Here is a 27,315-nt window from a genome sequence, read left to right on the forward strand (position 1 = left end):
GGCGGCGGGCGGGACACCGCCCGGATACCGCCGGGACACCGCCCGGACACCGCCGGGACACCGCCCGGGAGCGGACAGCGCTGTGGGCAGGGAGCCCCGCGTACCCCGCCGCTGCCCTGTCTCCCCCTGGGGCGGATTTGCCCGCCCCTGCACTAGGATTGTCTTTCCGTCCAGGTGTCCCACGGCAGGCGCTGAGGCTGGCAGGCTGTGCAGACACGGCTGGCGCACCCCACGCTCTGAGGGTTCAGTGTGAGAAGGCTCTGGCGAGGGCCCCTGGGAGCACAGGGATGGGACAAGCACTGCCGGGCTGCTGCGGCGCGCTGAGCCAACGCGGCCTGCAGCAGCACGCACAAGGCAAGGGCAGCGCCAGGTAGGTACACAGGTGCTACCTGACAGAGGCCTTTAAAGTTTTGGATTTGTTTTGTTCTTCTTTTAGGGGCCTTGGCCTTCACGATGATTGGTATCCAACTTTGTTTCAATTATAACAACTCAGATCTTTTTCTCGTTTCTTGATGTCCGCTTTACAAACAAACACAGTATTGAAACTATCACTTTTATGTATAAGAACACAGCACAATGAGAACACTAGTGATGCAAGGCAAACTCTTCTACACAAGAACTAGATTTGAACTTGGACTCTTTCCTCTGTTTCAAAAACAGCTATATTGTTTCTCTTCTCCATGTTTGAAACTGTTGTAACAGCAGGCACAACCCAATTGGAATACTTAATCCAATGATTCCTTGTTACACTTCCATAAGGAGCCTGCTAAATCACAATGATATGCTTTCCTTGTGTTCTCAGACTTTGAGAAAGCCACATAACCATAAAGCCCTTCAAAGTAAGGCATCTGTTCTCTGCTTCAAAACTTGGTGTTCAACTTATGATCTACAAACTACAGGACCTCAGATATAAAAATATTAATCAATACCTTCCCCACTTAAACCAGGACAAGAACAGAACAAAGGAAAAAGGATAAAATTACAAGACATCTCACTTTTATTAAGAATAACTTACATAGAAATAAATTATCTTTAAAAATACTATAATATATATTAAGTTTAAATTAAGTCTTAGAAGTAGCATTAATCTTCCCTGCAGTCAGCAACCTGATTCTGTTCTTGAATCTTGTTCCAGTTGATCTTCGTCATCTTCACTGTCCGAGTCTTCATAAAAGGAAATTGTAGCCTGAACTGGGAAGTTTTTCAGAAGTGCTTCAGCTTCCTGATACAAGTAATCATAGCACTTTGATTTGGGCCAAAATAGTCTGAAACAAGTATACAATAGATTTGCTTATCATTATTATGTATTTTACATGGAGCAACATGCAAAAAACCAAAGTGAAATTCTATCAAAATGAGCATCTAACAGAACTTTTCCTTACATGTTCAATTGTTGTTTTCTACATTCAAGTAAGAAAAACATTTCTCTAGATTCTTATTTTCATCTGAAGAGATAAATATAATTTAGAGTGCTAGTTTTGCAACAAAACTACAAAAGCCCAAGACTCTGAAACTTCCCACTCCAGTACCTCATTAACAGTACTATCTGGGGATCTGAATCCAAGTAGTGCTGCCCCTACTGGGGCAGTATTCCTAAGGAATATAATGGGTATCAAACAGGATCAAAATTACATTTGAATCAAATTAGTAGTTTTCTTAATGAAGGTCCCCAGCCTACGTAGTTGTTGATACTTGTTTTACACCATTGTAAAATTAAAGGAATGATAAAGGCCTACAGGTGATCATCTGTCTTTCAAAAAGCAACCACCAGACTCCATAAGAAAGATGTTCCATGTATGTAGATTTTAAAGCAGTCTGTGTTATATCCTGAAATTAACAAAATATGCTGATAGATCACAGCATGGGATATCAGCTAATGATAATATATTGCAATTAATATACTCCAAGTTCCTGTTCCTTTTCAACTACCGTCCTCTTTTGCTTACAGTTTGGTAATTGCTAGAAGGAACAGACCATGGAAGTCCCAATAGCCAAGAGACTAGCACACTACAACATAATGAAATGCTGACTACAGATTGCTTAAAATAGAAATGCAGTAAGAAACAAAGCTAGATGGCTTTCTAGCAATTACAATAAATATTTTTTAGGCTACTGTTTAGCAGAACACTGTTTCCTTGGAAGCACAAAGCCACTGACATTGGCTTTATAACAAGTCTCCATTCCCAATGTTCCCTGTAGCAACATTCACTCAAACCTAAGCATTCGAGCAGTCACAGTGAAGTTTGCCTGTACAGTTGCTCAGTTAGTACATCACTATTTAAAGGATGAGAGCCTAGATTTGAAAGAAAGCTGCATTTTTTCTGGAAAAACTACCTGTGCAATTATTTTAAGCATCTTGCAACACCTAGGAGCATTTCTGAATACAGACTCTCATGCAGATTCAACTGTTGTTATTTTCTTTATTTCAGAACTGATAGTGCAGATACTATCATTGCCTTTATCATTAAAGCAGCAGTTACACAAGTATGTTCTTCGGCAATGGTGGCTTAGCCAGTGCATACCTTCTCTTCCTGCCACTCTCTCAGGCCTCCACCTGCCTCTTTGCTGTGGGAGGGCGCTCGATATTTGCACAGCAACACAGCCTAGGAAATACACCCCTGTGCCTTTTTTAATCCTGGGCACAGGAATGAGTAACAAGGTGCTTCAGCCAACTCCACCACCACCAAAAACTACGTAACTGTGTAATAGGTCTTAAGTCTCACATCACAGTGGCACCTCAAATATGTTAAATATAAGAGTCCAGGTAATCATTTGCCCAAGGACCTGTCAGTGAAAAAACACATAGACGGCCAATTCACTCCCTAGGCACTTTCATATCTACATAAATAATGTGTTTGGAAACAAAAGGGGTGGGAGAGCTAATGCTAAGACATTACACTGGCAAGCGAGGGACGCGCTCCTGGCCTCGCAGCGCCACGGGCCCCTGGTGCCCCGAGGTCCCCCGCGGGAACCGGCGGCGGCAGGGGAGTGCCACTAACCTGACAGGGTGCGTGTACTGCGCCAGCTTTCGGGAGGCTTCCGCCAGCTCGCCGGGGCTGTGAGGCTGCGGAGGAGAGAGCAGAGGTCAGTCCGCCGGCACGGCACCGGGCCCTCCCCGAGCATCCCCGCCCCGCCGGGATGCCGGCGGCAGACGCTCCGCCACGCCGCTGTCCACTCACCGCTGCGGGGCAGGGGCCGCCCCGCCGGGCCGCCTCGCCCGGCGCGGGCACCCACGGTCTCCAGAAGGGCGCAGGACTGCGGGGCGAGGGCAGGGCCGTCAGCGCGGCACCGGGCCGCCCCCCGCACCGGGAGGAGGAGAGGGGCGAGTAGCCCTGCGGGGGCAGCGCTGCCGAGCGCGGGCAGCCGCCCTCCATCCTCCGCCGGCCCGCGGCCGCTCGCCTATCGCTGCCGCCCGCGGGCGCGGAGGCTTTTATAGCCGGCGGCGGGCGCTGCGCGGCGCGGAGCCCCCTCCTCCCCCGGCTCATCCGCCAGCGCCATCCACAAAAAGGCTCCGCGCGAAGGCGCCGCCGTGTAAACACGGGGCGCGGGCGCGTGCATGCCCCAAATGGCCCGGGCAGGGGAGGCGGGCGCGGGGGGGATCTGGCGAGTCGGTGTTAATCGCACTCGAGCAGACACATGGCAGCTGCCGCGGGGCGGGCGGGGACAGCCCTGTGGGAACGGAGCGGGGGCGGCGGCACCGGGGACGTGCCCGGCCGCTCCGCGCCCCGGCTGCGGGCTCCGGCCGCCGCCGCCGCGGCCTTTTGTTGTTCCAGCCGTGTTTGTTTATGCTCGGAGCGTCGAGTCACGGCGTGTGGGCAACGCGGCCCGGCCGCCGATGGCAGCTCCCCGCGGGAGCACGCACGGACAAAGGGACCCCGTCCCGGGGTGGCGGAGAGCAGGGCACCCTTTGGAGAGTCCTTACTCAGTAATGCGTTTCAGCCCCAGTGCGCTCCCTGACGTGTTCCTTCTCAGGCAACGGCGGTGGTTTTTTTTATATATTTATATCTATATATATGCACACACACACACCTTTATTTAATAGACTATTTTTACCGAGGAAACGTGCCTGCCTTAATTCTTTTTTCTTGTGGTCTCAATACATTCCGCTGCCAGCACTGGATGCTGTTACTATACGTGCAAGGTTTTACGCGGAGCTCCTGCTGTTCCCAAGTTCCCCGGTACCAAGGGAGTATACTTTTGTTTCTATTTTTATTTATTATTCTTGTTTCCCCTTTTCTTTCTGAGGTTGCAATCAGTGATGCATGTGAGAGTGGCAGAAACAAGTTACACAAGAGCTGGTAAACGGTAATAATATCAGCCTTAAGGACTAGGAGAGTTGGTTGGATGGAGCTGCCCTAGATGCTGAAGAAGGACTTAAACCCCGGGTAATGTAGAGACCCGCATTAGTGAGGCACTGTTTGGAATAACATTTTGCCTTCTTGAATTTGTCTGAGGCATAAGGGGTGTGTCTATCTTAGCAGTGCCCAAGAGCAGCTGCAAGTAGCCTAAAAATCTATAGCTACTCTAAAAAGAGTAGCTACAGATTTGTGCCTTCTCTGCATCATCTTCAGCACAATCCATTTCACTAAATAGTACCAGTTGTAAAAAATGTTATCTATTAGAAGCTGTGTGGGAAGTGTAATCAGGTTAATCTTTCACATCCTAAAGTCAAAACTAGATGCAGACTGACTTGCCTTTCTGAAGGAAAACAGCCACTTACGTTGAACAAGAAATAGTTGGAAGAGTGCACACATTCAAGCTTGTGTGTGCTGGGATACATTCCAACTTTACCAGTGGACATACTCTGTAATTTTGCAGATTTGTGCCTTTTAGCCACCTGGAAAAATTGATAATTATGACTTTAAGAGTTAATAAAGGAAAATGTGTTTTCCAGTGAAAAGTTAAGCAGGATGTGATGTTTGTAGCTCTTTGTGGTTTTCTCTGCCTCATTTTCACTGTGGCCTAGAATGAGATTAATTAAAATAAGTGAACAAAAGGCTCAAACTACAATACATATTCATCTCACAGCTAAGAAATAGAGAATAGAGCAAAGTATAGTAACTTGTGCAGTAAACCAAATGTGATCAAAAGCAAAACTGTTTCTCCTTTTTCTCTTTTTCCAAATAGCTACTGTGAAGCTTGTCAGGTGAGATAAAGCATAAAATAAATATTTAAAAGCTATCTGGTGGTAGATTCTTCTTTGGCCTAAATGAAGCAAAAGCAATAATTTTTATATTTCACATTTTTCCTTTGAGAAGTTTAACACAGGCTATGTAAGGAAAAAAAAGAGGCAAGGTTCATTGTCTAAAGAAGGAAAGCTGAAACATCCTCTGTCACATTAGTAGTGACAAAGGGCTGGGAGAACACATCAGCTTTATCTGTTTGGTAAAGCATAAAAATTAGATTTAATGTCTACAGTGAAAGCAACAAAAGATGGGGTGTCTTCGACCAATGACTCTTAATTGTCTCAGCATTCCTTTTAGTACCTGCCTGAAATGAGAAAATGTCCTAGGGAGAAAGTGTGATTTACCCATTAGAGAGCAAATTGAAAGAGAGGTGTTGAAAGGATAAGGAGAAAATAATGACTAACAGCTGTTGTTCCCCTGCATATTTTCACACTGTATGAGTCTTCTTGGCTTTATAGTTCAGTAATGCAGTCCTGTTTGTCAAGAGAAATACAGAAGTCTGTTGTTGCAATAATAACTTATCATTGGCATCATAAAAAAAAAAAAACCTAAACAATAAAACCTTTGACATTTTGCTATCTTCACTTGACATACAAGCTGGAAACTGGTAAATCAGGGATAGAAGATGCTTTGTCATGTTCGTCTCTTCTGCAATTTGTGCACTATGTTTAACATGATGGAACAGTGCATTGGTTTCATCATGTTAAAATCTCTTCAGGTAGGAGCTACGTACCACTGCTGAACAGATAGTTGGTCTAATGGGAGTGATAGAATACACTTTATACTGGTTCTTTTAATAGAACCAGTGGAATATATAGCTCTAAATTCAACATGAAGTCCAACAGAGGCAGTTCCCTCATGCATTCTTGACTCATCTAACTAAAGCAACATTCCTCATTCTGTGCCTTAGCTCCTGTTTTTTTGTATTTCTAAATTTTTTAAAAAGTGCGAGTCCTGAGTTGAAGGTTGTTCCTGGTTGTACATATATAACTAGATTGCCTCAAGGAAAGGCAGGCTGGGAATCAGAATCTAATACACTGTGCTTCATTATACTGGAATGAAAATGGAAAAATTGTGGTTTATGGTTTTATTTACTCTTATGCAATAGCAAAAATACCTGAGATTTTTGAAAAATTCTCTCAAGGTCATAGATTTTAAAAATTTCCTTATACCACTTTTCAAGCAGATCATAGCCGGTCATTTACAGTGTTCAATCCTGCTTACCGTAGGTTGATTTTTTAATAGGGATTTTTATACAAAATTACAATCAAAGAACTCCAAATGCAGTACAAAAATTCTTGTACAGTGATTCTTGTACTCTGATTTTACAGCAGTGGAACAAAACCCTGATTTTGTTTTCTCAGAATTATGCCATGTAGTATTTTTCCAGAATTAAAGTTTTTTTTTTTTATTTTGTTTAAATAGATTAAAAATGCTTTTGTGGCTTTATGCAGTGTGACATCTTGAAATGTAGTGCAGTGTTAATAGGATACACAGAAAAGCACACACAGAGATCTGTGCAGATTTCAGTGTGCTACTATAAACAAAGAAGGTGTTCACAAATGGCTTAGAGCTAAATTTGACAAGACAGTGCTAATCACACTGGGACATGGGAATATCTGGACAGAGGACAGTCAGCTGGCTTCATACTCATCTCCCTCAAGGCAGAGATACCTCTCACTTATTAGTAAAGCAGGGACATTGCATGAAAATTATTGCATGCGTTGATATAGGGAGAGAATTGGCTTGATTTTGTCAGGAATTTGTTTTAGTGGCAAAAACAAGGTCAAACATGTGGAACTCTTCTTCTGCTTACTGAGACTGAACTGAGAAAACTGATTAACAGACAAAATTTGATCTTGATTATTTTATAGCCTAGCTTCATCTTGATGCAACACTTTTAGCAACACTTGAGTACCAGGTTTTGAAATTAAGTGTATGCCTGATATTTGCATACAGGTATTGACTGTACATGCATATGTCATTTATTTACATGTTTGATCTGTTATCTCATAAATGGATCTCTTTTTTTCCCCACTAAAAACAAAGCTTGCACAGGAAATTTGTGAACAGTTTTGATAGCTGTTCATCTGTGTACAATAACAATTTAATGAAAACTTTGCAAAGGTATCTTATGAGACCTTAAGCATTTTGTAGTTGTGATATGAAACAAAGGACATTCTTTCTGCTGTAGTTTGAAAATAAATATAAATTTGCAAAGAAAAAAGACCACCACAGATGTGTTCACCAGCTTTTATCCTTACCATTATTGATATTTGATACAATATTTTCAATAGACCTAATGTACCCGAAAGTGGATTTCATTCAGCATTTCCACAAAATTATTTATTTTTGTCAGTAAATAATATGAGATCCAAACTACATTCCAAGAAATAAATACAAATTAACTTTTTTATTAATTAAAAAAAAAAAAAAAGGAACAGAACTAAGTCAGCAGACCAGTCTATTCACATTACCAGTGTTACCACTGGCTATAAAATGATTGCTTGGCTAACAATGGTGTTGCTTGTCCTATTGCTAGTGTGCATTTTTTCCATCCTATTTATATACAAAAATGCAGTATATAATCAAACAGAGTAATTCCACTTAAACCAAAGTGCCAAGTGATTCCTACAGAGGTGTATGTTGGAGGTCTAAAGATGGGATCCTCTTTCATGGACATATCCATCCCACTTCTCCTCATTTTACTGGATTTTGACTAGGCTGTAATAGTATTGAACATCGTTCTTTCATTTTATGGAAAAACTTATTGTTCCCCCTCCTCTATTTAACTGAAACACTGTAAAAAAACTTTATGGAAAGGAGGGATGCAATTCCAAGAAAGGATATCTTTTCACCCTCTTTTTGCTCTTGGGAACCAGCTCCTGGTAACTCAGGAGTGAATGGCCTCACTTGAAGGGGTGCGGCTCTACATTTCACCCTGTCAGTGAGACTGAAATCCTCTAACTTCATTAGGTTTATCCCAGAACTGGTGCTGTTACAAACTTTGTGTGGGGGTGTGATGGTTGGAATTTGCTGGGGGATGAGCAGTGTGTTGTGTTCGTGGCACACATGAGGCTACGTGAGAGCCCGGCACGTCCATGTGGCAAAGTGTGACTGCACACAGCAGCTTGGGCTTCCTCATTTCCCTCTCCCTCTGCACTCCACTCTCAGGCCCAGGCTGGCAAATGGTAAAGGGTAATGTATCCACATGGGAAAGCAGCACATTAAGGGACTGAGAATGTGTAATGGAATCAGCCACCAGTTACAGGGATCTTTAAAAAAAAATAGGAGTATCACTTGCTATTGAGTTATGGGCAATTTAAATTCCATGCAGATAAGAAACAGAGACATCAGTGCTGAACACCAATCTTGTTAACCTCTTTTAATAGAATAGGAGTCAGTGAAACACTGATACATCATTGATGCCAGGGCTCAGCAGAAGTGTCTGGCTGGCTCAGCATAATGCAGCATAATGTCACAGTGTTTGCTGCAGCTGGAGCACATAGTACTGCAGTGTGGCACTGGCAGGATTTGCCCTCTTGCTTCTAGAAATAAGTGAAGAAATTAAGATAATCATGGGAATGTCCTAATCTAACCCCTCTGGTAATACAGTCCCTAGCAATGTCATCTCCTCTCTCACAATGTTCCATTCAATTAACTGTTTCTCCAGATATATTGCTTTCCTGGCTACAAAGATAGCGATGGAGGCAGAGTGTTTTTTTTCGATTTCCCTTGTCTCTCCAAGCTATCAGCACAGCATCAACTCTCCTTAAAGATGCATGCCACTAAGCATGATGTATGTAATTCAGTGTGATGTATATAATAGAGCATTTAACCTCTGTCAGGAGAGAATGAATTGCAAGAAACAGAGCTGTACTTCTGAGAAACAAGCACCTGAGAAAGGCGATGTGAGTCCTAAAGATAAGCAGTGCCAGCCGGAGGCGTACACTCCGTATCTCGTACTGCACTGCAGGGATGTCAGAGCTCTTACACAGGTGCCTGCAGATAGGTGCTGACAGAGACCCTCTAAGCCTGCAGTTCCTTGCTGGCTTCTTGTCACTGATGTTATGAGGCTGCCAATTCCATCGTGTCAGAATTTCAGCACTACTTTGAGCATGCTCACATCCCAGGGATCCTTAGTGGTAGCACTGAACACACGGGATAGGTTGCTAGCCTGACTGTTATTAATGAAGATGCAGATAAATGACAAAGGAACCAAAGGTAAAAGCTGATATCACTTGCTTTTCAGGCTGCTTGTCAGTACCCTTAAAATCACAATTTCCATTGCTTATAATTTTCCAAATTTTATTTGGGCTAAATTTTCCTGTGGTAGAGGAATTAGTTGTGGTGGGGGGGAAGGGAATGTGGGAGTGGAGGAGACTGCAATCAGAATAAGACAGCTCAAATCACTGACCCATTTTCAGGAATGATAGAATGTTTTGGGTTGAAAGGGACCTTAAATATCTTAGTTCCAGCCCCCCCACCAGGAGCAGCAATATCACTCATTGGATCAGGTTGCTCAGGGCCCCATCCAACCTGGCCTTGAATGCTTCTGGGGATTGGGAGATAATCTTGCAATGTGAAAAAGTTCTGGTGCCTTTTTTGGAGAGGAGGAGGCTTCAGTAGATATGGGGAAGGGCAGCTTGAGGATGTGGGAAGAACAGACAATATTTGAGCAAGGAGACTGGATCCGAGTCCCAAATAGGCAGCAGAAAAAAGGGAGAGAGGAGAGGTGGGACAGTCACCAAAGAGCAAGGTTGCAGAAGTAAAGCAAGATTTACTAGAACAGGAGCTGGCAAAAGAAGATATTTAGCATGGGAAGGACAATTTGAACTGGAAAAGAATAACTTGGTAATGTCAGAACAGGGTAAGGAGATTGAGGTGAAGGACTGAGGACAGGAAGACTTCCAAGTGCTTAAAAATGGGGAAATAATGGGAAAACAGTCAAAAGGCATGAGAAAGGTACTTCTTAGTGAAAGACATTAGGCCCAGATGTCTTGATCCCAGACTTGATCTAAAGAGAGGTCTGAAAGCTAGAACCTGAGACTGGTTAATAAGAAGTAAGATGAAAAGCCAACATTGGGAAGATACAAGACTAAAATATTAATACATTGAGGAGAAGGGAGAGGGGAATTGAGTTGGGAATAAAATAGGTGTTGGAGTTGTAGCCCCAGTGTACTTTTCCAAAGTCAGCAGACCCTATTCCAGCAAAGTTTGAGAAACCTGCTGCAAAGGTTCCATCACCTTCTAGCCAGACTCCAAATTAGTACCACTAACAGTTACTCTTTTAGCTCTAAGAGCAAAATCCTGCATCATAGGCTTGAATTTTTCTGTCCAGGTCCTATAATTGCATGGCCTGATGATTTTTTCCTTCCTGATTTTTCCATTTGTATTTGTATAACATAGCAATTTCACGTCTAGACTGTAAAGTGGAACAATTTTAATGCTGCAGTCAGTCACCCAAAACCCCAGAAACTTAAAGAAAAAATTCTGTGAGATTCACATATGACTTTTAACTCATCACATATAAATGTTCAGTAGTTGTCTAAATCTAACAAGATTAATTCAGGTTGTTGTTTGATAGAAACCTTCAGACAACTGATTGTGTCCTAGAAGAAGAGGATGTCTTCTAAAAATGTCCTAAAATGTCAAAAATGCACAGGGCAGGCAAGAGGATAATCTCTCTGGCACAATCTGTGTCTTTACTGTCTCTGAAGGATGATCAGTTTAACTTAGAAATGCCTAGTTTAGCTTGACAATAGCTTTTAGATATCTCAAGCTAGGTAATATGAATCCAAATTGCATGATCTATATTTGTTTGTCTGATTTGAGAGACTGAAGTAGGACCTGTAGAAGTGTTTAAAGTCCATCCCTCCCAGGGTTTGCAAGTGCAAATTCCCTCTTGCATTTTTGTGTCCTAAATACCTTGAATACTATGGATCTGAGGCTCAGAACTGCATTTGATATGAATGAGAATCATACCTTAAATGCAGTATAATTCAAGTCTATGGAAAAATGAAGTCCTCATTGTCTAAAACTGGCCAGCCAGATTTAAAGAGCCTTTTTAGCCACTTGGTATAAAATGGCAGCAGTAGTCCCTTAAGGCTCTGTGGAGTCTGTTTAATTCCTGCAGCCACCATGGTTACTGGAAGAATCTTAATATCACAGAATTGATTGGGATGGAAGGGACCTTAAAAATCATCTAGATCCAATTCCCCTGGCCATCAGAGCAGCATTTTGAAATCTTGTCTTGTTTTTCCTAAGAAAGAAAGCCATTGGAGTGTTCAGGCTGAGCAGAGAAGAAGTGATTTGCTGAAAAGCCAAGTATTATCTTCTCATCACCTATTCTGAGCTCTGAGAGAGGGAAGGGACTTGTGAAAAACAGGAGGTGGTGGTGCCATTGACTGCCATAATGCATATACACACGCAAGCTGAATTTAAGTTGTGTAGACAGCCATAATTCTGGCATTTTTCTAACTTTCTGATGCTCACTCACATAGCCTTTATAATGCTGTTTTGACACACAATTGTCTGTGAGTGTAAGATGTGTCTGTGGTGTATTCCAGCTGGGAATTTTGCCTAAGATCCTCCCCTTTTTAATTTCCCTTAAAAGCCTTCATGCATGCCTTTATTTGCCCAAACATAATACTCAATATATTATTCACTGCAAAATTTATCAAAATATTCAATATATTTCATATCAAGCAGAAAAATATGGGATACAATGTCTGGTTTTGATATGAATGTAAATACTCAGATACAGGTATCACACATAGGTAAATGTTTCGAAGTAGGTTTTCTCTGATAGAGACCTTGAAGAATACTATCACAATGTTTTTAAAGCTGTATACTCAATATTTTAATCACCTTCCTCTGCTCACATTTTTGTTGATTTCTTTCCTGTTTGAGCAACAGCGACAGTCCATTATGAGACATTGCGTTCCTGCACATCCTAGTATTCACAATATGAAATACAGAATAGCAAATAATTGTGATGTTACCTTATTAAAAAATTTTTACTGTCTCATATTTTAAATTTTCTCCTGACATTTTTTCATTTGTGTGCTTTAAGAATTCCACAGATCCCACTTTCCAAGTTACTGATGTGGTTTTACTCTGTGAAACAGAAGTCTCTGTATAATTAGCATTTTGTTAGTCAGCCAAGTATCTCTCTGGCCTCCAGGCAGTACTGCAGCATGAGAATAAAAAAAGAGTCTGACATTTTTCCATTACATTTACCTCCTGTCTTCCTAAACTGGTTCTTTCTTCAAAATAGCAGGTCATATAATATAATTTTTTTTTTTTTTGTTACTGAAACACTTTGTGGCTAAAACAGACATTTTAAATTCTTGTTGTTTCTCTTTTCTCACCTTTACAGAATTTATATTTATCTTTAGCTATATTTATACTGTAAAAAATTATTGTATATAAAATATGCATTATATAGGAAAATATATATATTCTTACTATCCAAGAATACTTATATTTTATATATCTATATAATGAAATATATATGGAATTTTTACATATGTATGAAGTACATATTAAATTAATTTCCACCTGAATATATATGGCCCAGTTAGAAACTGAAAAATAGGAAATCTAAACTTTGTCAGATGTATCTTCCTAAATAAGAATTTTGAAAAATATGTATTTTTTTAAATGGTGCTGTAGTTAGAGGAAATTTAAAATACAAAAAATTATAAGAGTGTTTTCCACCTGAAATGCAGAGCTAATCCTGGAAATTATTTCCTTGGGTATTCATTCTCTCAGCACTGCAAGAGATCTCTCATATTGTTGGCAAATACTCCATAATAAAATATGGTTTCACATGCACACCAAGTACCTTTCCGACTAAAATAAATACTTTAAATACATTGAAACATGTATGTTTAATTGTGGGTTTATTAATTTATTTATTTACATAGAAAGGATTAAGAGGACATGAATATGGAGTCATAGGTATAATTTTTTAAAATATTAAGTGAATGCTCTGTTAAAGCATCTTTTATGCATAAGCATTGTTAAGCACCCTCTTGAGAGAAAGTTTTGGGGTTTTTTTGCATTTGAACATATATTACTACATATATTAATATATAATTTTCATTATATATGAAACTCAGGTCTATGTATTAACTGCAGAATAGCTGAGGGCTTCATTTCCAGATGCACATTTTGCTTTTACCTTATGTTGATTGGCAGCACACTGGAAATCTAGAAGGGATTAAATGGCCTCAAAAGGAAATGCCTCAAAAGGAAATTTTAAATCCTGCCCTGGCTGCCTCTGAAACCTGCAGTGACTTTACCTGGACCTGCAAGGGAGCTGTATGAATTCTCAGGCGATGTCACAGTGCCAATAAACCTAACATTCAGAGGGAGGGAAAGAAAACCTGTCTTGACACTGCACGACCTGCTACTGTTCAATCAGACAAAGAGAAAATACCAGCTTCTGAGGATCCATCCTTTCAATTCTTCAAAGAACTGTAGAGCTGAGATGCCTTCATGAATTTGCTTATATTATGAGCAGGGAAAGAGTGGGAGATCCATGCTTGTTTTTCCCCCACTGAAGCCAAGAAAAAAATTGTTTGATTAAAAACTCATGGTGCTTTTCTAAAGAGGTTACTATTTTTCTTCCCTTTCCTGATGCAGCTTCTGTTCTCTCTCATTGCTCTCTTTCCATGGTAGGAGAGCAGGTGCGAGGCAGATGCTTTGGCAGATAGAAATGTTCTAGTACTATAATTATAATCAACATTTCTGTGTAAAATACCCAAGGGTTTATGCATGCACAACACATATAGGAAGTTCCACATGGAGTTTTCAGTTTCTTGCTCTTAGTCATAAATACAAAGATCTTTAATTTTCTGGAGAAAATTAAAGATATTTTAGGGGAATTAGGGTGTTTAAGGGGGGGGGGGGGGGGGGGGGTGTCAGCGGTAGGATGCCCCTGAAAGTACCAGCTTGACCAAGCTTAATCCTCCCTTGTATTCAAGGTGCCCTTAGTATAATGGAATGAGAGGAAGCACGGTGAATATTCTGCAAAGGCTTGGATTTATGAATGGCATCAGCTTCAGCCTGCCCACCCTTTAAGTATGCATGTAAGGCTGACTGTGGAGAAGGAGCATGTGCAGCACAAGACTGTGTTTTTTACATGGACATGGGATTCCCTACTGGCCAAGTAGGACAAATCATTATGGAACAGTAATGGAACTCAAGGCTGGAAAGCTTTCTGGGAGCACTCCCTGGAGGAGGAAGACACAGTTTTTGTGTCTTCCTCTGTGCTGAACATGCAAACCATGGTGGCAGTTGGCATAATGGCTTTCCAAGGCAGACAAAAGAAATTAGCTCAGCCAAATAGCACACCTCAGTGAGCACCTGAGCCAGGGATATAATTTTTAATAAATCATTTACTTCAAAAGGTTCATCTCTGTGTGTGCAAATGTGCCTGTTTCTTTATTTTTGTTGTATAACTGTGTGCAGGTGGAGAAATACATGAATTTTGTTTGCTTATTTAAAAACACAGATCTCAATTTTTGATACATTATGCACAAACTGTGTTTTCTGTTCCTTCAAACCAAACTGATGTGTACCAAGGAAGTCTGTCAGCAAGATTGACCGATGCACCACGTCTCTCTGCTCTCTTATTGAGCTGGGCTGCTATGATTGAGTGTCCCATGAGAACATTACACAGATTCATATTTATCATTTAAGATTCATTACCTGGATATCTCAAGTATTGTGTTTAGAGTCTTTATTTCCATAAACTATCATTGCAGTAAATATAATAGAGGCAAATGCAGAATGTGTGAAAACCCCAACTTTCAGTGTAGAAGGGAAAGGGTCTGCTAGCATTCAGGATTAAAAGAAAGAAAGAGAATGTAGAAGTGCTTTAAAAAGGAGGATTGAAGACAAGGTGACAGATGCAGGAGAGCACGCCAGTTGGAGTGACTCATTATTGAAAGGGCAAATCTGAAAACACTCTGCATGCCTGAGAGAAGATGACAAAATCCAAACAGCAGACAACAAAGATTGGTGCAAACACTCAAAAGAAGTCAGACATATAAACAGGGATTAGATCCATACTCCACATGAAAGTGCTTTGTGTGACTGCTGGGGTGGAGGTTAGCAAACAGGAATATTTAATTTTAAATGTTTATAGTGGTAAGAATCTGATAGAAAATAATCATTGTTATACTGTACTACAATGGAGTTCAAATACATCTGAATAACATAAAAAAACTACACCATTAGAAGTAGTGTTTGTTAAAAAAAAGCTCAGCCTCACATTGGTAACAGAAAGAACATGTGCTGTAAAATCAATTTGAGTTGGAATTTCCTACCAGGAAGTAACAATAGCTAAAAACTAGTTATAATTATCTGATTTTTCTTCATAAACAAAATAATTATTTTTTAAAAATACTGAGAAATCAGCTTGGACAATCTATAGGACATCTCAAAGCTGGTAGAACCAGCAACACTCTGAGCATGCCTGTCCCTCTCTGTTGATGACAAGCATGGGAGTCTGCCTGGCAAATTCTGACAAAATATTTACCTGTTCAGTGGGTAAAGTTCAGCATGATAAATCCACCTGATGATCGAGGTTGTGCTTCTGGTGACTCATACAGAGAGTGACAACAGCTGCAAAGCACCCTCAGATTAAAGGCTGCAAGGGTCAGATAGGTGCAAAGGGGACTGCAGTTGTCTGCAGGGGGATTAAGAAAAAGTCAAAGCACGCTACTGTTCAGAGATAACCAGTTTAAATAGTACCAGCTCTTTGCCCAACTAGTCAGGTGATCCACAAGAAGAAAAGCCATTCTAGATTTAATCCTGAGCAGTTTAAAGGAAGTAATTGTACATATGACTATGGAAGAATAGCTCTGTAGCCATTTAAGCTATTCAAATACAGTATCCCTACAAAAAATGGAAAAGACGCCAACATCTCAAGATCAAGAACGGAGCTTCTTGCCAATGGTGAAATTAGTCAAAAATAAATTACAAGAGTCATAAAAAATAAATTAAAGGTGAATTTATATGGCTTTATATGTGAGGGAGTAAGCATGACTTGTAATGTTTGAAGTCACTCATTACCAATGAACTAAACATTGTTTATAAAAGCTCATTAAGTGCAGGTATAAAAATGAAACAGAAACCATGATTTTACCACACTTTGGGCCACTGGTGAGACTCTGTCTTGAGTATTGCATGGACTTTGTCTCCAGTGATACAGTATAACTAAAAAAGGGTACAGATAGGCAGCAATTACAAGCAGAGAATGAGAAGACCACCTAGGTAAGGGGAGGAAATATTAGGACTATTTTCTCTTATGTTACTTTTCAGCATAGAAAAAAAAAGGTGGCTAAAATAATTTTATTGAATATCTGTAAATCATTAATGATATAGAATTTAAATAGCTATTTTTACATAGCTGTGGAACATTACAGTTTTTAAATTATCAGAAGATGCTTTTTCATATAACCTGTGATTAAAACTACAAATTCATTGCTAGAGGATGTCACAGAGACCAAAAGCATTGAGAAGTTTAAAAAACTACCAGAAAAAGATAAGGCAGATGCATCACATCCTTCTCAGCATCCAGTATCAGAGAGCTGGACTGGTGCCCTGCCTATCTGCAGGTTGCTATTCTCACATTCCAACCAAAGTAATTTAAAAATTGAAAAAAAAAATACCAAAACAAAACAAAACAAAAACCTAAAAAAACCCCCAAAAAACCCCCAAAAACCCACCCCAAACCTAAATATTCTTTTTCCCACTTCTACCCATCAGATAATAACCTTTGATTATTGCAAACCAGGCTGGATTCCAAATATGAATTTCAAGATGAACAGCTCCAGCTAAGTTATCATATCCCAGGGGTTCTCATTTGTAAATGAAAAATAAACATGAATACTAAGTCTTTCTAGCTGAATTTAGCACAGCAGCTCTCTCTCAGGTTATTTTAAAGAAGATAAGTATCTTTAATTCATATTAAATACATCTCTTTCAATGCACAGTTTGGTTATTTCCACTTCCACATTCTTCTTTCATAATGAGGATTTGGTGAGAAAAACTTTTAATAGAATAGGGTCATTTTCAGACTGATTCCACTGCTTCCATAGCTACTTGAAAATCACAGAAAATGGGGTTGTCCTTATTTGCCTTTCTCTGGTGCTCAGTGTGTGAGACACCATGGGCAAAGAGTGATAAATTTAATTAAGCTCCGTAAGCAGCAGCATTCTGTCTCAGTTAAAATTAACACTTCCCCTTATGCCTGAGCAAACACAAAGATCTGGTCTCAGCTTGGGAATAGTTCAGAGTGCTAATGCAAACAACACAACTACAGCTATTATCTACAAATGGTCCTGAAATGTTTTCAAGCATGTGTTGATGCCACTTCTCACTCAGGAAGTTTACTTGACTTTGTTATTCTGTATCCTATGAGCAGAATCTTTTGTATCAATAAGTGAAACTATTTCTTTGGGATCGGGATGGGAGGATCTGTGCTAAAACTCTAGGTAGTCCTCCCACAGCTAAAAAAACCCCAACCAACCAACAAACCAAACGAAAAACCACAAATCCCAAACCGTCAAGTTACTAGAATTATATCTGCAGTTATTCCCTACTGCAAGAAGAAGGTCAGATTTTCACAATTCCACTACCACAGCCTGGAGGGGCTGTGGTTACTTTTGTCCAAGTGTGCATCATCCCAATCTACATCTTACACAGAGAAGTAAAAGGCACATATATGAAAAGGCACATATATGCATATATGCAGTTGTCCATGGTTATATGTGAGTTCATATATTGGCCAATAGGGGCCAACAATGGCGCATGAGCATTAGTCAATTAGGCATCTCTGTGCCAGACCAGCCACTTGCTCCATCTGCCCCAGCAGACTTCCCTCTCTATCTAAGGGGCTGTGTAACCCTCCACTCTCCAGAATTCCCTTCATTTGTGTTGTTCTTTTATCTGCTGACTGGTGTTTGAGGTGGGGGTGCAGAGGAACTGTGCAGGAGTTACCCATCCTCACACTGTGGAAGTGCCCCATGATCTCACATGTTTGGAGCTCCGGGATCTCTGGGGAAGAATGGCTCTGCCCAGGCCGTACTCAGAGAGGAAAAGCATCACAGCCATGAACTCATCCTCGAGAACACTATTTGGGAGTTACAATGTGGTAAAGAGTTGCCTGAGCAGTGGCAGCACAGCTGAGGTCCAGGGGGCCTGCTGGGGTGTCTGAGGTTCTTCCTGAGGGATTTTAGGCCAGGCATCTTTGGAGCACTGTGGAGATGACTGCATTGCACACTGGCCCAGTGATGCATCAGAAATGCGGGAATTTTTGCTTTTGAAAGAATCCATATTTAAGCTCATCAGTGAACATATGGTAATGTGATTTCTATTGCTGTTTCTTATGGCTTTGATTACAATGGAGGCAAAGAAAGCTGAAGGGGTTTCTATATTGTCAGTATTTCTGTAAAAGGAAACCAAAGCACCTGCATTTGTTTGCACTGGAAGGCATCAGGCCTTGTGACCTGGTTACTTGCCTTGATACTTTTTATTATCTCTATTTCATCTAAACTGATGCCAAAAAATGCAGATTTCACTTGCTGAGTTTTTACGCTTGCCATTTTGTGTTCTACTGCTAAGTGCCAAATTTTATTTTGCAAAATCTGAAAACAGGAAAATGCTTGTGTCTAAGGTTATTTTTCATTTGAAATACAGTATAATTATATTATTTAAATAAGTCTTCAATGTTTTAAGAGCTGAAAGCTCAATTGACCAAATTAATGTTGCATTCAGCCAGCAAGTCATCCAGCTCTGACTCTTCCTGACTCCAAACTGCAGCTTGTTTACAAACACATACAGGTTTAGCAAGCAGCCATTTTGGCCTGTGTGAATTTTGTCTTTTAGGTTCTGCAGGAAGAACCAATTGGTTTAAAGGATCCCTATTATTTCACTATCTTTGTTTTCAACTGTGTTTTGTTTCCTCTTAGGAGCCCCACTCTAATTCATCATGTTTCTTTTGTTCCCTTTTATTATCAGGCTGTGTTCTAAGAGAATATGAGCTAAACACCAAACACCCCTTTGTCCTTATCGTTATCATCAGGATCAGTTCCCTTTACATTTTCGCATCTGACCAGCCTTCCTGAAACTCAGAATTATATTACAATTAGAAATGCTCTAGACATAATATGCACAGGAACTTCCTATTCATATTCACAGAGTTGTGTATTTTGAACTCAGCAGACAAATAAGCCACTGCCTTTGGAGTGCTAAATTCAGGGACAAGGCAGGGTGGGCTGTGATCTGCTCTGGGATATGCCCATTTTATCTGCCACAGTTATCAGCTGAAAAGGGATTATTGATCCTTATAAACATGTGGGAGGTCTCAGCTCTGTTTTGCACTTGGATATATCTGTTTGTTATTTCAGACTGAAAGGACTAAAGCTCAGGTTTTCAACTTCCCCAGAAAATGGTCTATCGAGAAGCACCAGGACATGCTGGTGGGAAAGGGTTATCCTGGAAGTAGGAAAGTCACACTATTCTCAAAATCCTCATTCACAGATTAGGTAGTTAAAATGTACTTTGTAACTCAAACATATATATTTATTTTTCCTTTGCTTTCAAGACTTCCTTGTGCAGATCTATTTCCAACAATATCTTGTTTCTTCCTGCAGTTCCAATTTTAACTCCACCTGTTGGCACTTCATCAGGATGAGAATGACCTGCCTTTTCTTCAGAGATCAGCAGAGAAAAGAAGCTGAATGTGTGCTGTCTGCATCTATTCCCTCATTAACTGTGCTGGTAGTATGAAATCATTCATTATTTTCCTTCCTTGCTGTAAACCTTGGGAGTGTGTTTTGATAACCTTGACAGTCCTCTGTGCAGGTTTTGCTGTACCCTCAATCAACTCAGTGCACAAAATGAGGCAAGCAAAATACAGAGTTTGCAGGAATGATTACTTGTGAGTTTAGAGACTTCTTGTCTTCCTGTTGGCCAGAATTTACGGAGAAGATTCAAGATGAGCAGTTCTTTGGAGGATGATCTTTATGTTCTGTCCTAATCCATGGAGATTTTGTGTAACATTCTTCTTAGGCTTCACATTTCCATAATGAAAAATAAAAATAGATGCTAAGTACATTCCTTGTTCCAGGTGCACAAAAAGCTGAGTGGGAAATCTGCAGATCATTGTGGTCCATCCAATATCCTATGTGCTGTTTCTCATATAATCTTTCTTTTCTGATTATTGTGTCTAATAAAGAAAATATGTACAGTTATTGATGGTTTGTTATTCTTTTCAAATTTTTAAGAGATTAAGATTAGATGTGAACATTCATGAGGCAAATTTCACTTCCTGTGCTAGTATTGATTTAACAAGAGGGAAGTGGAGGAAAACAGCAGCTGGGATTGAAAGAGGTCACAACTTCTTTGTGATGAAATCATACAAAACCTGGAGTCACACCCTGGCAAGAGAACAAATTACATAAGTCTGGTCCTGAGGATTCACTCATTTTACAGAGCATTTCTTTGCATTGCCATGAACCATGCTATGCTGAGCATTGTAGGTGCCCTTCTGACTGGGGGATCGTGCCACTGCACATCTTGTACTTGTGCAAGACAGTTTGCACAGTTTTATGCAGAAAGCATAGAGTCTAGGGTGAAATTTTTGTTCATAATAGCTGGCTTTGTGTCTCAAGCCTGAGGAAACATGTAAGACAGTTGAACACATTAAGCCTGGTGCACAACTAGTTGCCAGTAAGTAAGAGGTACTGACAAGAGGTACTCTTGAAAAAATTAATTTGACATTATTTCTCACATATCCAGAACATTCTGCTTTCTAATTCTTTTCCTTATCTCAACATTTTACTCATTACCCATTTGATGCTTCAGGACTGACTTGACTCCATGTCATATAAACTGAGGAAAGAGATTATACAATGTGGTTCCCTGTGTTTTTGAGTCGAAAAACATTTTGCCAGCAGTGAGAACAGCATCATATCATATTCCCACGACAGACTGTGGTGACAACAGGATTACAATCTGTGGTTTAGGATAGGAAAGAAATAATGGAAGGAAAAGTCTTAAGAAACAAAGATCCTGTTTTATTCCAGCTACTTTTAATGGCCAAAAAATAAAGCAAGGTCTTGAGAATTTCAGTTTGAGGCATACCTGACTGGCATTTTATCCTAGAGTTTATTTATTTTACATTTGTTACAATCACTAAAGCATCAAATTTGTGTTTTGCAGGCTGTGCAAATACAACTATATGTGTTACATATTTATAGTTTCTTTTTACATTTTAATATTTTTTATTACATCAATAAGCAGAAATAAGAAATCTGAAAAATAGAAACTTAGTAACTGAATCTAAGATAGAAGTAAAAAAATACAAGTCTTAGACCTGTAATTAAATCTCCTTTATAAATCTCTTCTAGTTATCTTCAGTGGATTCCAGCACTCACAGGGAAGTTGGAGCATCTAAGGCAACAAGAACTGAGGCTGAAGTTCTGTAATGGCACAAATCAGGAACCATATTTTTACCTTCTCAGCATACAGAAAGTCTCAGAAATGCCCATTCAGCTTGTTCTACTGCATAATTATTTACATTGGACACTTGATTTATAAAGCTTTTTAGTGATAATGTTTCATTTGAGCATATCCTGTACTTTAATGTGTATTCTATTTTCCTGCTCAACTAGCTTAGATATGTTAGAAGTGAGCATCTTTTTTTAAGATGCTCACTTTTTTTTTGAGTCCAAAATAATATAATCCAATATTTAAGCATATCTGAACTTATCTCTGCTGGAGATGAATTTTTCAACATGTATAGCTCTTGTGGACAATTTTGGTAAAGCATCAGAAGTTTTACAAAACCGACTCTAGAAAGCCTCTAGGCTTTATTTTAATACTTCAGTTGAAGCAACTGGTGCCTAGGTTAGAACAAAACCAAAGCACTTCTGGGAATTTTTATATCATGCCATGAATTTTGTTAATCAGGTTAAGTGAGGCTTTCTCAAACTTCTGGAACAGGTTACCCAGAGAGTTGTGGATACTCCATGCCTGGAAACATTCAAGGTTGACTGCATTCTGACAAACCCAATCTAATTGAAGTTCTTCCTGCTCATTGAAGGGGGATTGGACTAGATTACCCTTAAAAGTCTCTTCCAACACAAATTGTTATGTGATTCCATGAAGCAGCAAGATTTTGTTGTGATTTTTCTTTATTTATGATAGTTCAAAGGAAAAAGCCTGCTGATTGTCATTGTGCAATGTGACAAGAAACAACCAAAGGTGGTTTTAGCTCCTGTGGTAAATGCTGGGGTGCACAGAGAGATCCTGAACCTCCCCAACAGTCTCCTTCCCAGGGCTACTGTGGCCATACTGTGATATCTCCTCAAACTTCCCTTGAGTGATGAGTTCGCACTAGCTGTAGGAAGCCTATTTTCACAGTGAAGGAAAAGTTATTTAAAACAATCCACTAACATCTACATGGTTTAAAATACAATAAAAAAGATAATTAGCATTTGGTGCAATCTAAGAGCAAAATGTCCTTCAGCAACAGAGGCAAGAGTTCTCAAACCACAGTCATCAATAGCATCAACATCAATTAAGATACCTGGGGAAGGCCTCATATAAGTATCATAAGTAATAATTGTGGAAAGAAAAAATGCAATTAGTACCAAGATACACAGTAAATGCTTTGTAATCTGCTAAATTTTGTGGAGCTTAAATACACCCTGAAGATCAGAAGTAAGTGTAGAAGAAAAACTGTAGAGCAAGGGAGCAGTAAAAGCACAGTGCATCATTAAACAGTGATTAAAGTTCTAAACCCCAAAATGTTGCTTTATTTGCAGCTCTTTAAATGTTCAGAAAGATCATCTATTGAACCATATGCAACCAGGATGCAAACACCAAACCTGCCAACCATGTAGCTGAAATGTATTCAGTTTGTGTTGTCTCCTCAAGAGGAGGCTGAAGATGAAATAGCCAGGGGTGTGCTCTGGGCATTGGTGAGTGTGGCAGGCACTGAGGAATGGGCAGCACCAAGCACTCACCACCACAGTGGCAGGGAGGGTCCCCAAACCTGCTTCCTAAAAGCCTCTGGGTGAAGATCTCACATGAAGCTCAGATTTCTTCTGCATACTTTAGTGCTATAAAAGGATCAGTTCTGTACTCAGACTGTGTAGACAAAAAGGAAAATATAAACCACAGCAACAAATTTTCAGCTGGCACAGAAGTTTTTTTCATTTTTATAAAATTAACATGGGAAAATTCAAAGCAGTGCCTATCAAATTTACACCCTTTCAAATATGCCATCCTAGAAATGTCACACCTAGGATTTTAAAGGAAATAAATGAAGAGATTTTTTTCATTACTATCACAAATATTTCAGTGTAATGAACTATTTCATTATATTAATTTACAACATTAAAAAGATGGAAGAATATATGAAACCTGATAGGCAAAACACTGGAATGGTTCTTATAAGGATGTAGCAGCAAAGAGGTGAGGCTAGAAATGTGCTCAAGATGTGTCTACATCTGCTGGGTGATGTGATTGAGTGGTTTAGGGGTTACACTGGCATTGCTGGGTGAATGGCTGGACTGGATGATCTTGAAATTGCCTTCCAACCTCAATAATTCTATGAAAAATTCATGCAATCAATGTCCTAGTTTCATGGCAGATCAATCTTCTTAAATCAAATTTCACTGTCTTTGACTTAACTAGAGTTTAGACAATAGTGACGATATGTCAATAGCATCTGCTTGGGTTTTGGTGAAGTATTAATATATATTTATTATATTTATATGTATCTAATATATATTAACATATTTAATTTATATTATTTATTTATATGCTTAGATCTCAAAGCTTTTATCTGGTGAAAGAAGGCAAGTGCTAAATCCAGAAATTTACAGACAGGTCCCAAGGTAGATGAGAATAGAGATCTCCAATGAATTAGGCAGGTTTTGATAGGTCTCCCTATATTCAGTTTCTGGTCCAAGGCTATTCAGCATTTTTGTTGATGGCCCACAGGATGAGTCACAAAGTACTTGCTGGCAAGATTTTGGATCTCAGAAGATTGCACTGGTAATGTGTACCTGGAATCAGCTGCTTAGCACTCTGGATGTGCTGCATACATGGTCTCAATGCAGTAGGGTTTGCTCTAACATCTACAGAAGAAAGATCCAGTTACTAGGGGGAAAAAATATTTCTACACATTTTCAGTGTAAGAGAATATGCTGGAAATTAGCAGCCCCAAGGAGAAAAAATGAGGAAAATAAGAAAGACAAATCATGGTGCTATAAGGAAGGAGAGGTCATGTCAGGATGAAAGTGGCCTGCAAGTGAGGGGGCAAACCTGTCCCCCACGCAGCCCAGCTGGGAGAGTGCCCACACTGTACCAGCCTTGAGAAGAGATCCACAAGTAATCCAGAGATTAGGAAAATCCTTTCACAAAAGAAGGGTGGGAGGTGATTGGGAAACCGTGTCTCATATGGAGAAATCACAGTTGTTCCACTCTTGGAAACAGAAGCAAAATGTGGGTCAGGAATTCCCCTCTGAGCTTACCTGAACAGAGAGAGGAATGGATGCCTGAACACTTCACCGAGGAGAGAAAGAGATGCTGCTCACATGCTTTCAGGTGACTTAGCTGTCCCCCTGTGCCTGTGGGTGTGGTAGGGAAAGCTGTGAGTGTCTGTGTGTGTGCACTTGAAATCTGAGGGTCACCCCATGTACACACCAGTGGTCTTCTACAGAGAAAAGGAAACTTTCTGCCATGCTCTTGATAATCATAAATTATCTGCAGCTCTGCAATGGGACAATGATTATAATCAAATCTCATGCTTCAAGGCTTCAGGGTCAGGAAAAACAACACCCTCCATGCCACCATCAGTACATGCTCCAAATACCTCTGGGGCCTGACAGGGGAGTTTTTTCATCTTCTATGAGCTCAGGTATGTTGAGGACATGGGGAATACTCTACCTGCCTGTGCATGTGGTGATGGTTTTACTGCCTGAGGTCATACAAAACCTGCTCCTAGGTTTTGGTACTATTCAGCCTATCTAAAAGACAGCAATTTGATTCCAGGTGTCCTGGGATCTGCAGGTGAATTTATCTGATACTCTGATTTGGACTTAATTTCTTTGAAAAAATGTACAGAAAATAAATTCCAAACTGAAGCTGAAAACATTATCTTCTTAATTCAGAGGGAGTCACTGTTAATACATAATTTTTGGGCTAAGCCAATGGAACCTTTTTAATATTGTACTTCTGTACTTTGTGTTCTACATTTACCAAGGCAAGACTCAAAATACAGCCAAAATTGATTCCACAGCTAAAGTGTTCTACAGAATGCACACAAAACCCCTGATCTTTGGAACTTATTATCTATTTTTAATGACATACCTGAACAAAGTCTTAAAAATCCAAATTTGTGTTTGCAAAATAAATTTGCTTATCTTTTTCCATATTCATGTAGTATTCCCCTTTTTAGTCCCAGTAGCAATCATTCAGTATCAGTCAGTATTAATTAACTAAAATTAAATGGACATGTAATGAAAGGAAAGGAGTCTTCCCAAATGTAAAACTGTGTATCTGATCTGAGGATTATAAAAGCAGACATTCAGACCTAGCAATATGAAATTTTTCTAGCCTCAATTCTTAACTAAGACACAAAACTTCACTCAGTGTGTGCAATTAAATTTGCAAAGAGAGTAATAAATCTGGACCAAAATATAGGAGCTCTGCTTTGGTACAAATTTCCCACCTCTGGGTAAGTATTGCAAATGAATACTCAGTTTTGCCTGCTCATCAGATTGCTGTTTAGTTTTAATCTAACTTTTCTAATTTCAAAATAAATCACCTGTTTCAGAGAGGAGAAAAGCCTGACTCTACCCCTGCAATGTTTATAATAAGCCTTCCAAATGGAAAAATCTTTTAGCTCAGCTGTGCAAAGAAGGCACTGTGAGGGGAGCGGCCATAACTGAGGGAAGGAGAAGATATGGAGAATAGTGGCACACTGTGCTTGAAGGCAAACAAATGATTAAGGAGTTTATTCTGAGAAATAATGGAGGATCAGTGCTGGGATCCATTGAGTGGCCAGGTCTGGGGAATGGGTGGGCTCCAAGGTGCACAGAGCTATGAGACACCAGCAGGTCAGGGGACCATCAGGCTACTGAGCTGCAGGAGACTGATGGCCCTAATGGCAAGACTCCAGACAACAGATAATAGCAAAGTGAGTTGAAAAAGGCTTTGACCTCATGTGTGACCCAAAATACTTGTTTTCTAGTCTCCCTGCTATGCCTGCAACAGGCAATGACAGAAGCCTCCAAAGCTAGTCAAGAGAGTCTTCCCCAAGCTACCTGCAGCATTGTTCAACCCCATCACATCTTCTTTAGAGATCTCATGCCCTCACTTCTTCCCTTTCCTGTTTATTCCTTACTTGTCCCTCCCCTGACCTTACCTGATTGTCTCATCAAGCTGATGTCTTTGTAAGCCCTTTGCCCAGTCCACGATGCTCTAGCCCCAGTGGTAGATGGATATTTTGCTGGGAGACAGGGAGGGAAAACCTCTGGGCATATCTTCAGGGCACAGAAGAGAAGGCTAGAAGAGCAAATATCTTCCTCCTAAGCCTGTGGCTGGAAATTAAAAAGAGAGGCACAGGAGAAACACAGGTAACACATCCAGGTAACTATTGTTGGAATAAAATCCAGTAATTAGGTTTTAAAATGCAGCTTCATAATTTTATTAATAGGATTACCTTACCTAATTGCATGAAAATATAAAAATCGGGCTTCACAGCATACAACCCTATGCAAAAACCCAATCAGACTGCTAGATCTTCAAGGTTGCACTGGTCCTGTTCCACACTTTTTCAAATTGTCATTCTCTGTCTGTGACTGTAGTAGGATTTTCTATATGCTGCTGTATTTAAAAAGAAATAAACCGAGGGTAGGGAGGAAAATTAAATAAATAAAAATAATTGTGACACTCAGAAAGGTTATTTGATTTGGGATGACATACAGAATCGTGTCTTGGAAGAAGAAGTTGTGACATCCCTGGCACCTCACGGCAGGCAGTCTGTTCGCTGGGGCTGTCCCGGCTGCAGCCTCGGCCGGCTGCTCCGTCTGTA

The 27,315-nt window shown here is 40.1% G+C and overlaps 1 protein-coding gene and 1 long non-coding RNA gene across 2 annotated transcripts; one reads left to right on the forward strand and one right to left on the reverse strand.

Annotated features, from left to right (window-relative positions):
- Positions 1-979: 979 nt before the first annotated feature.
- RIPPLY2 (ripply transcriptional repressor 2) lies at positions 980-3,628 on the reverse strand. The gene is made up of 3 exons (XM_021546029.2): positions 3,180-3,628; positions 3,000-3,064; positions 980-1,265 (listed from the first exon to the last, which is right to left on the reverse strand). The coding sequence occupies exons 1-3, from the start codon at positions 3,483-3,485 to the stop codon at positions 1,100-1,102; spliced, it is 537 nt and encodes a 178-aa protein (XP_021401704.1). The 5' UTR covers positions 3,486-3,628; the 3' UTR covers positions 980-1,099.
- LOC116183429 (uncharacterized) lies at positions 2,883-20,456 on the forward strand. Its single transcript, XR_004148064.2, has 2 exons — positions 2,883-3,084; positions 19,859-20,456. It is a non-coding gene; the product is annotated as an uncharacterized LOC116183429 (long non-coding RNA).
- Positions 20,457-27,315: the final 6,859 nt, after the last annotated feature.

The sequence above is a fragment of the Lonchura striata genome, chromosome 3, assembly GCF_046129695.1.
Source record: "Lonchura striata isolate bLonStr1 chromosome 3, bLonStr1.mat, whole genome shotgun sequence".
In the NCBI taxonomy this organism is placed as follows: Eukaryota; Metazoa; Chordata; class Aves; order Passeriformes; family Estrildidae; genus Lonchura; species Lonchura striata.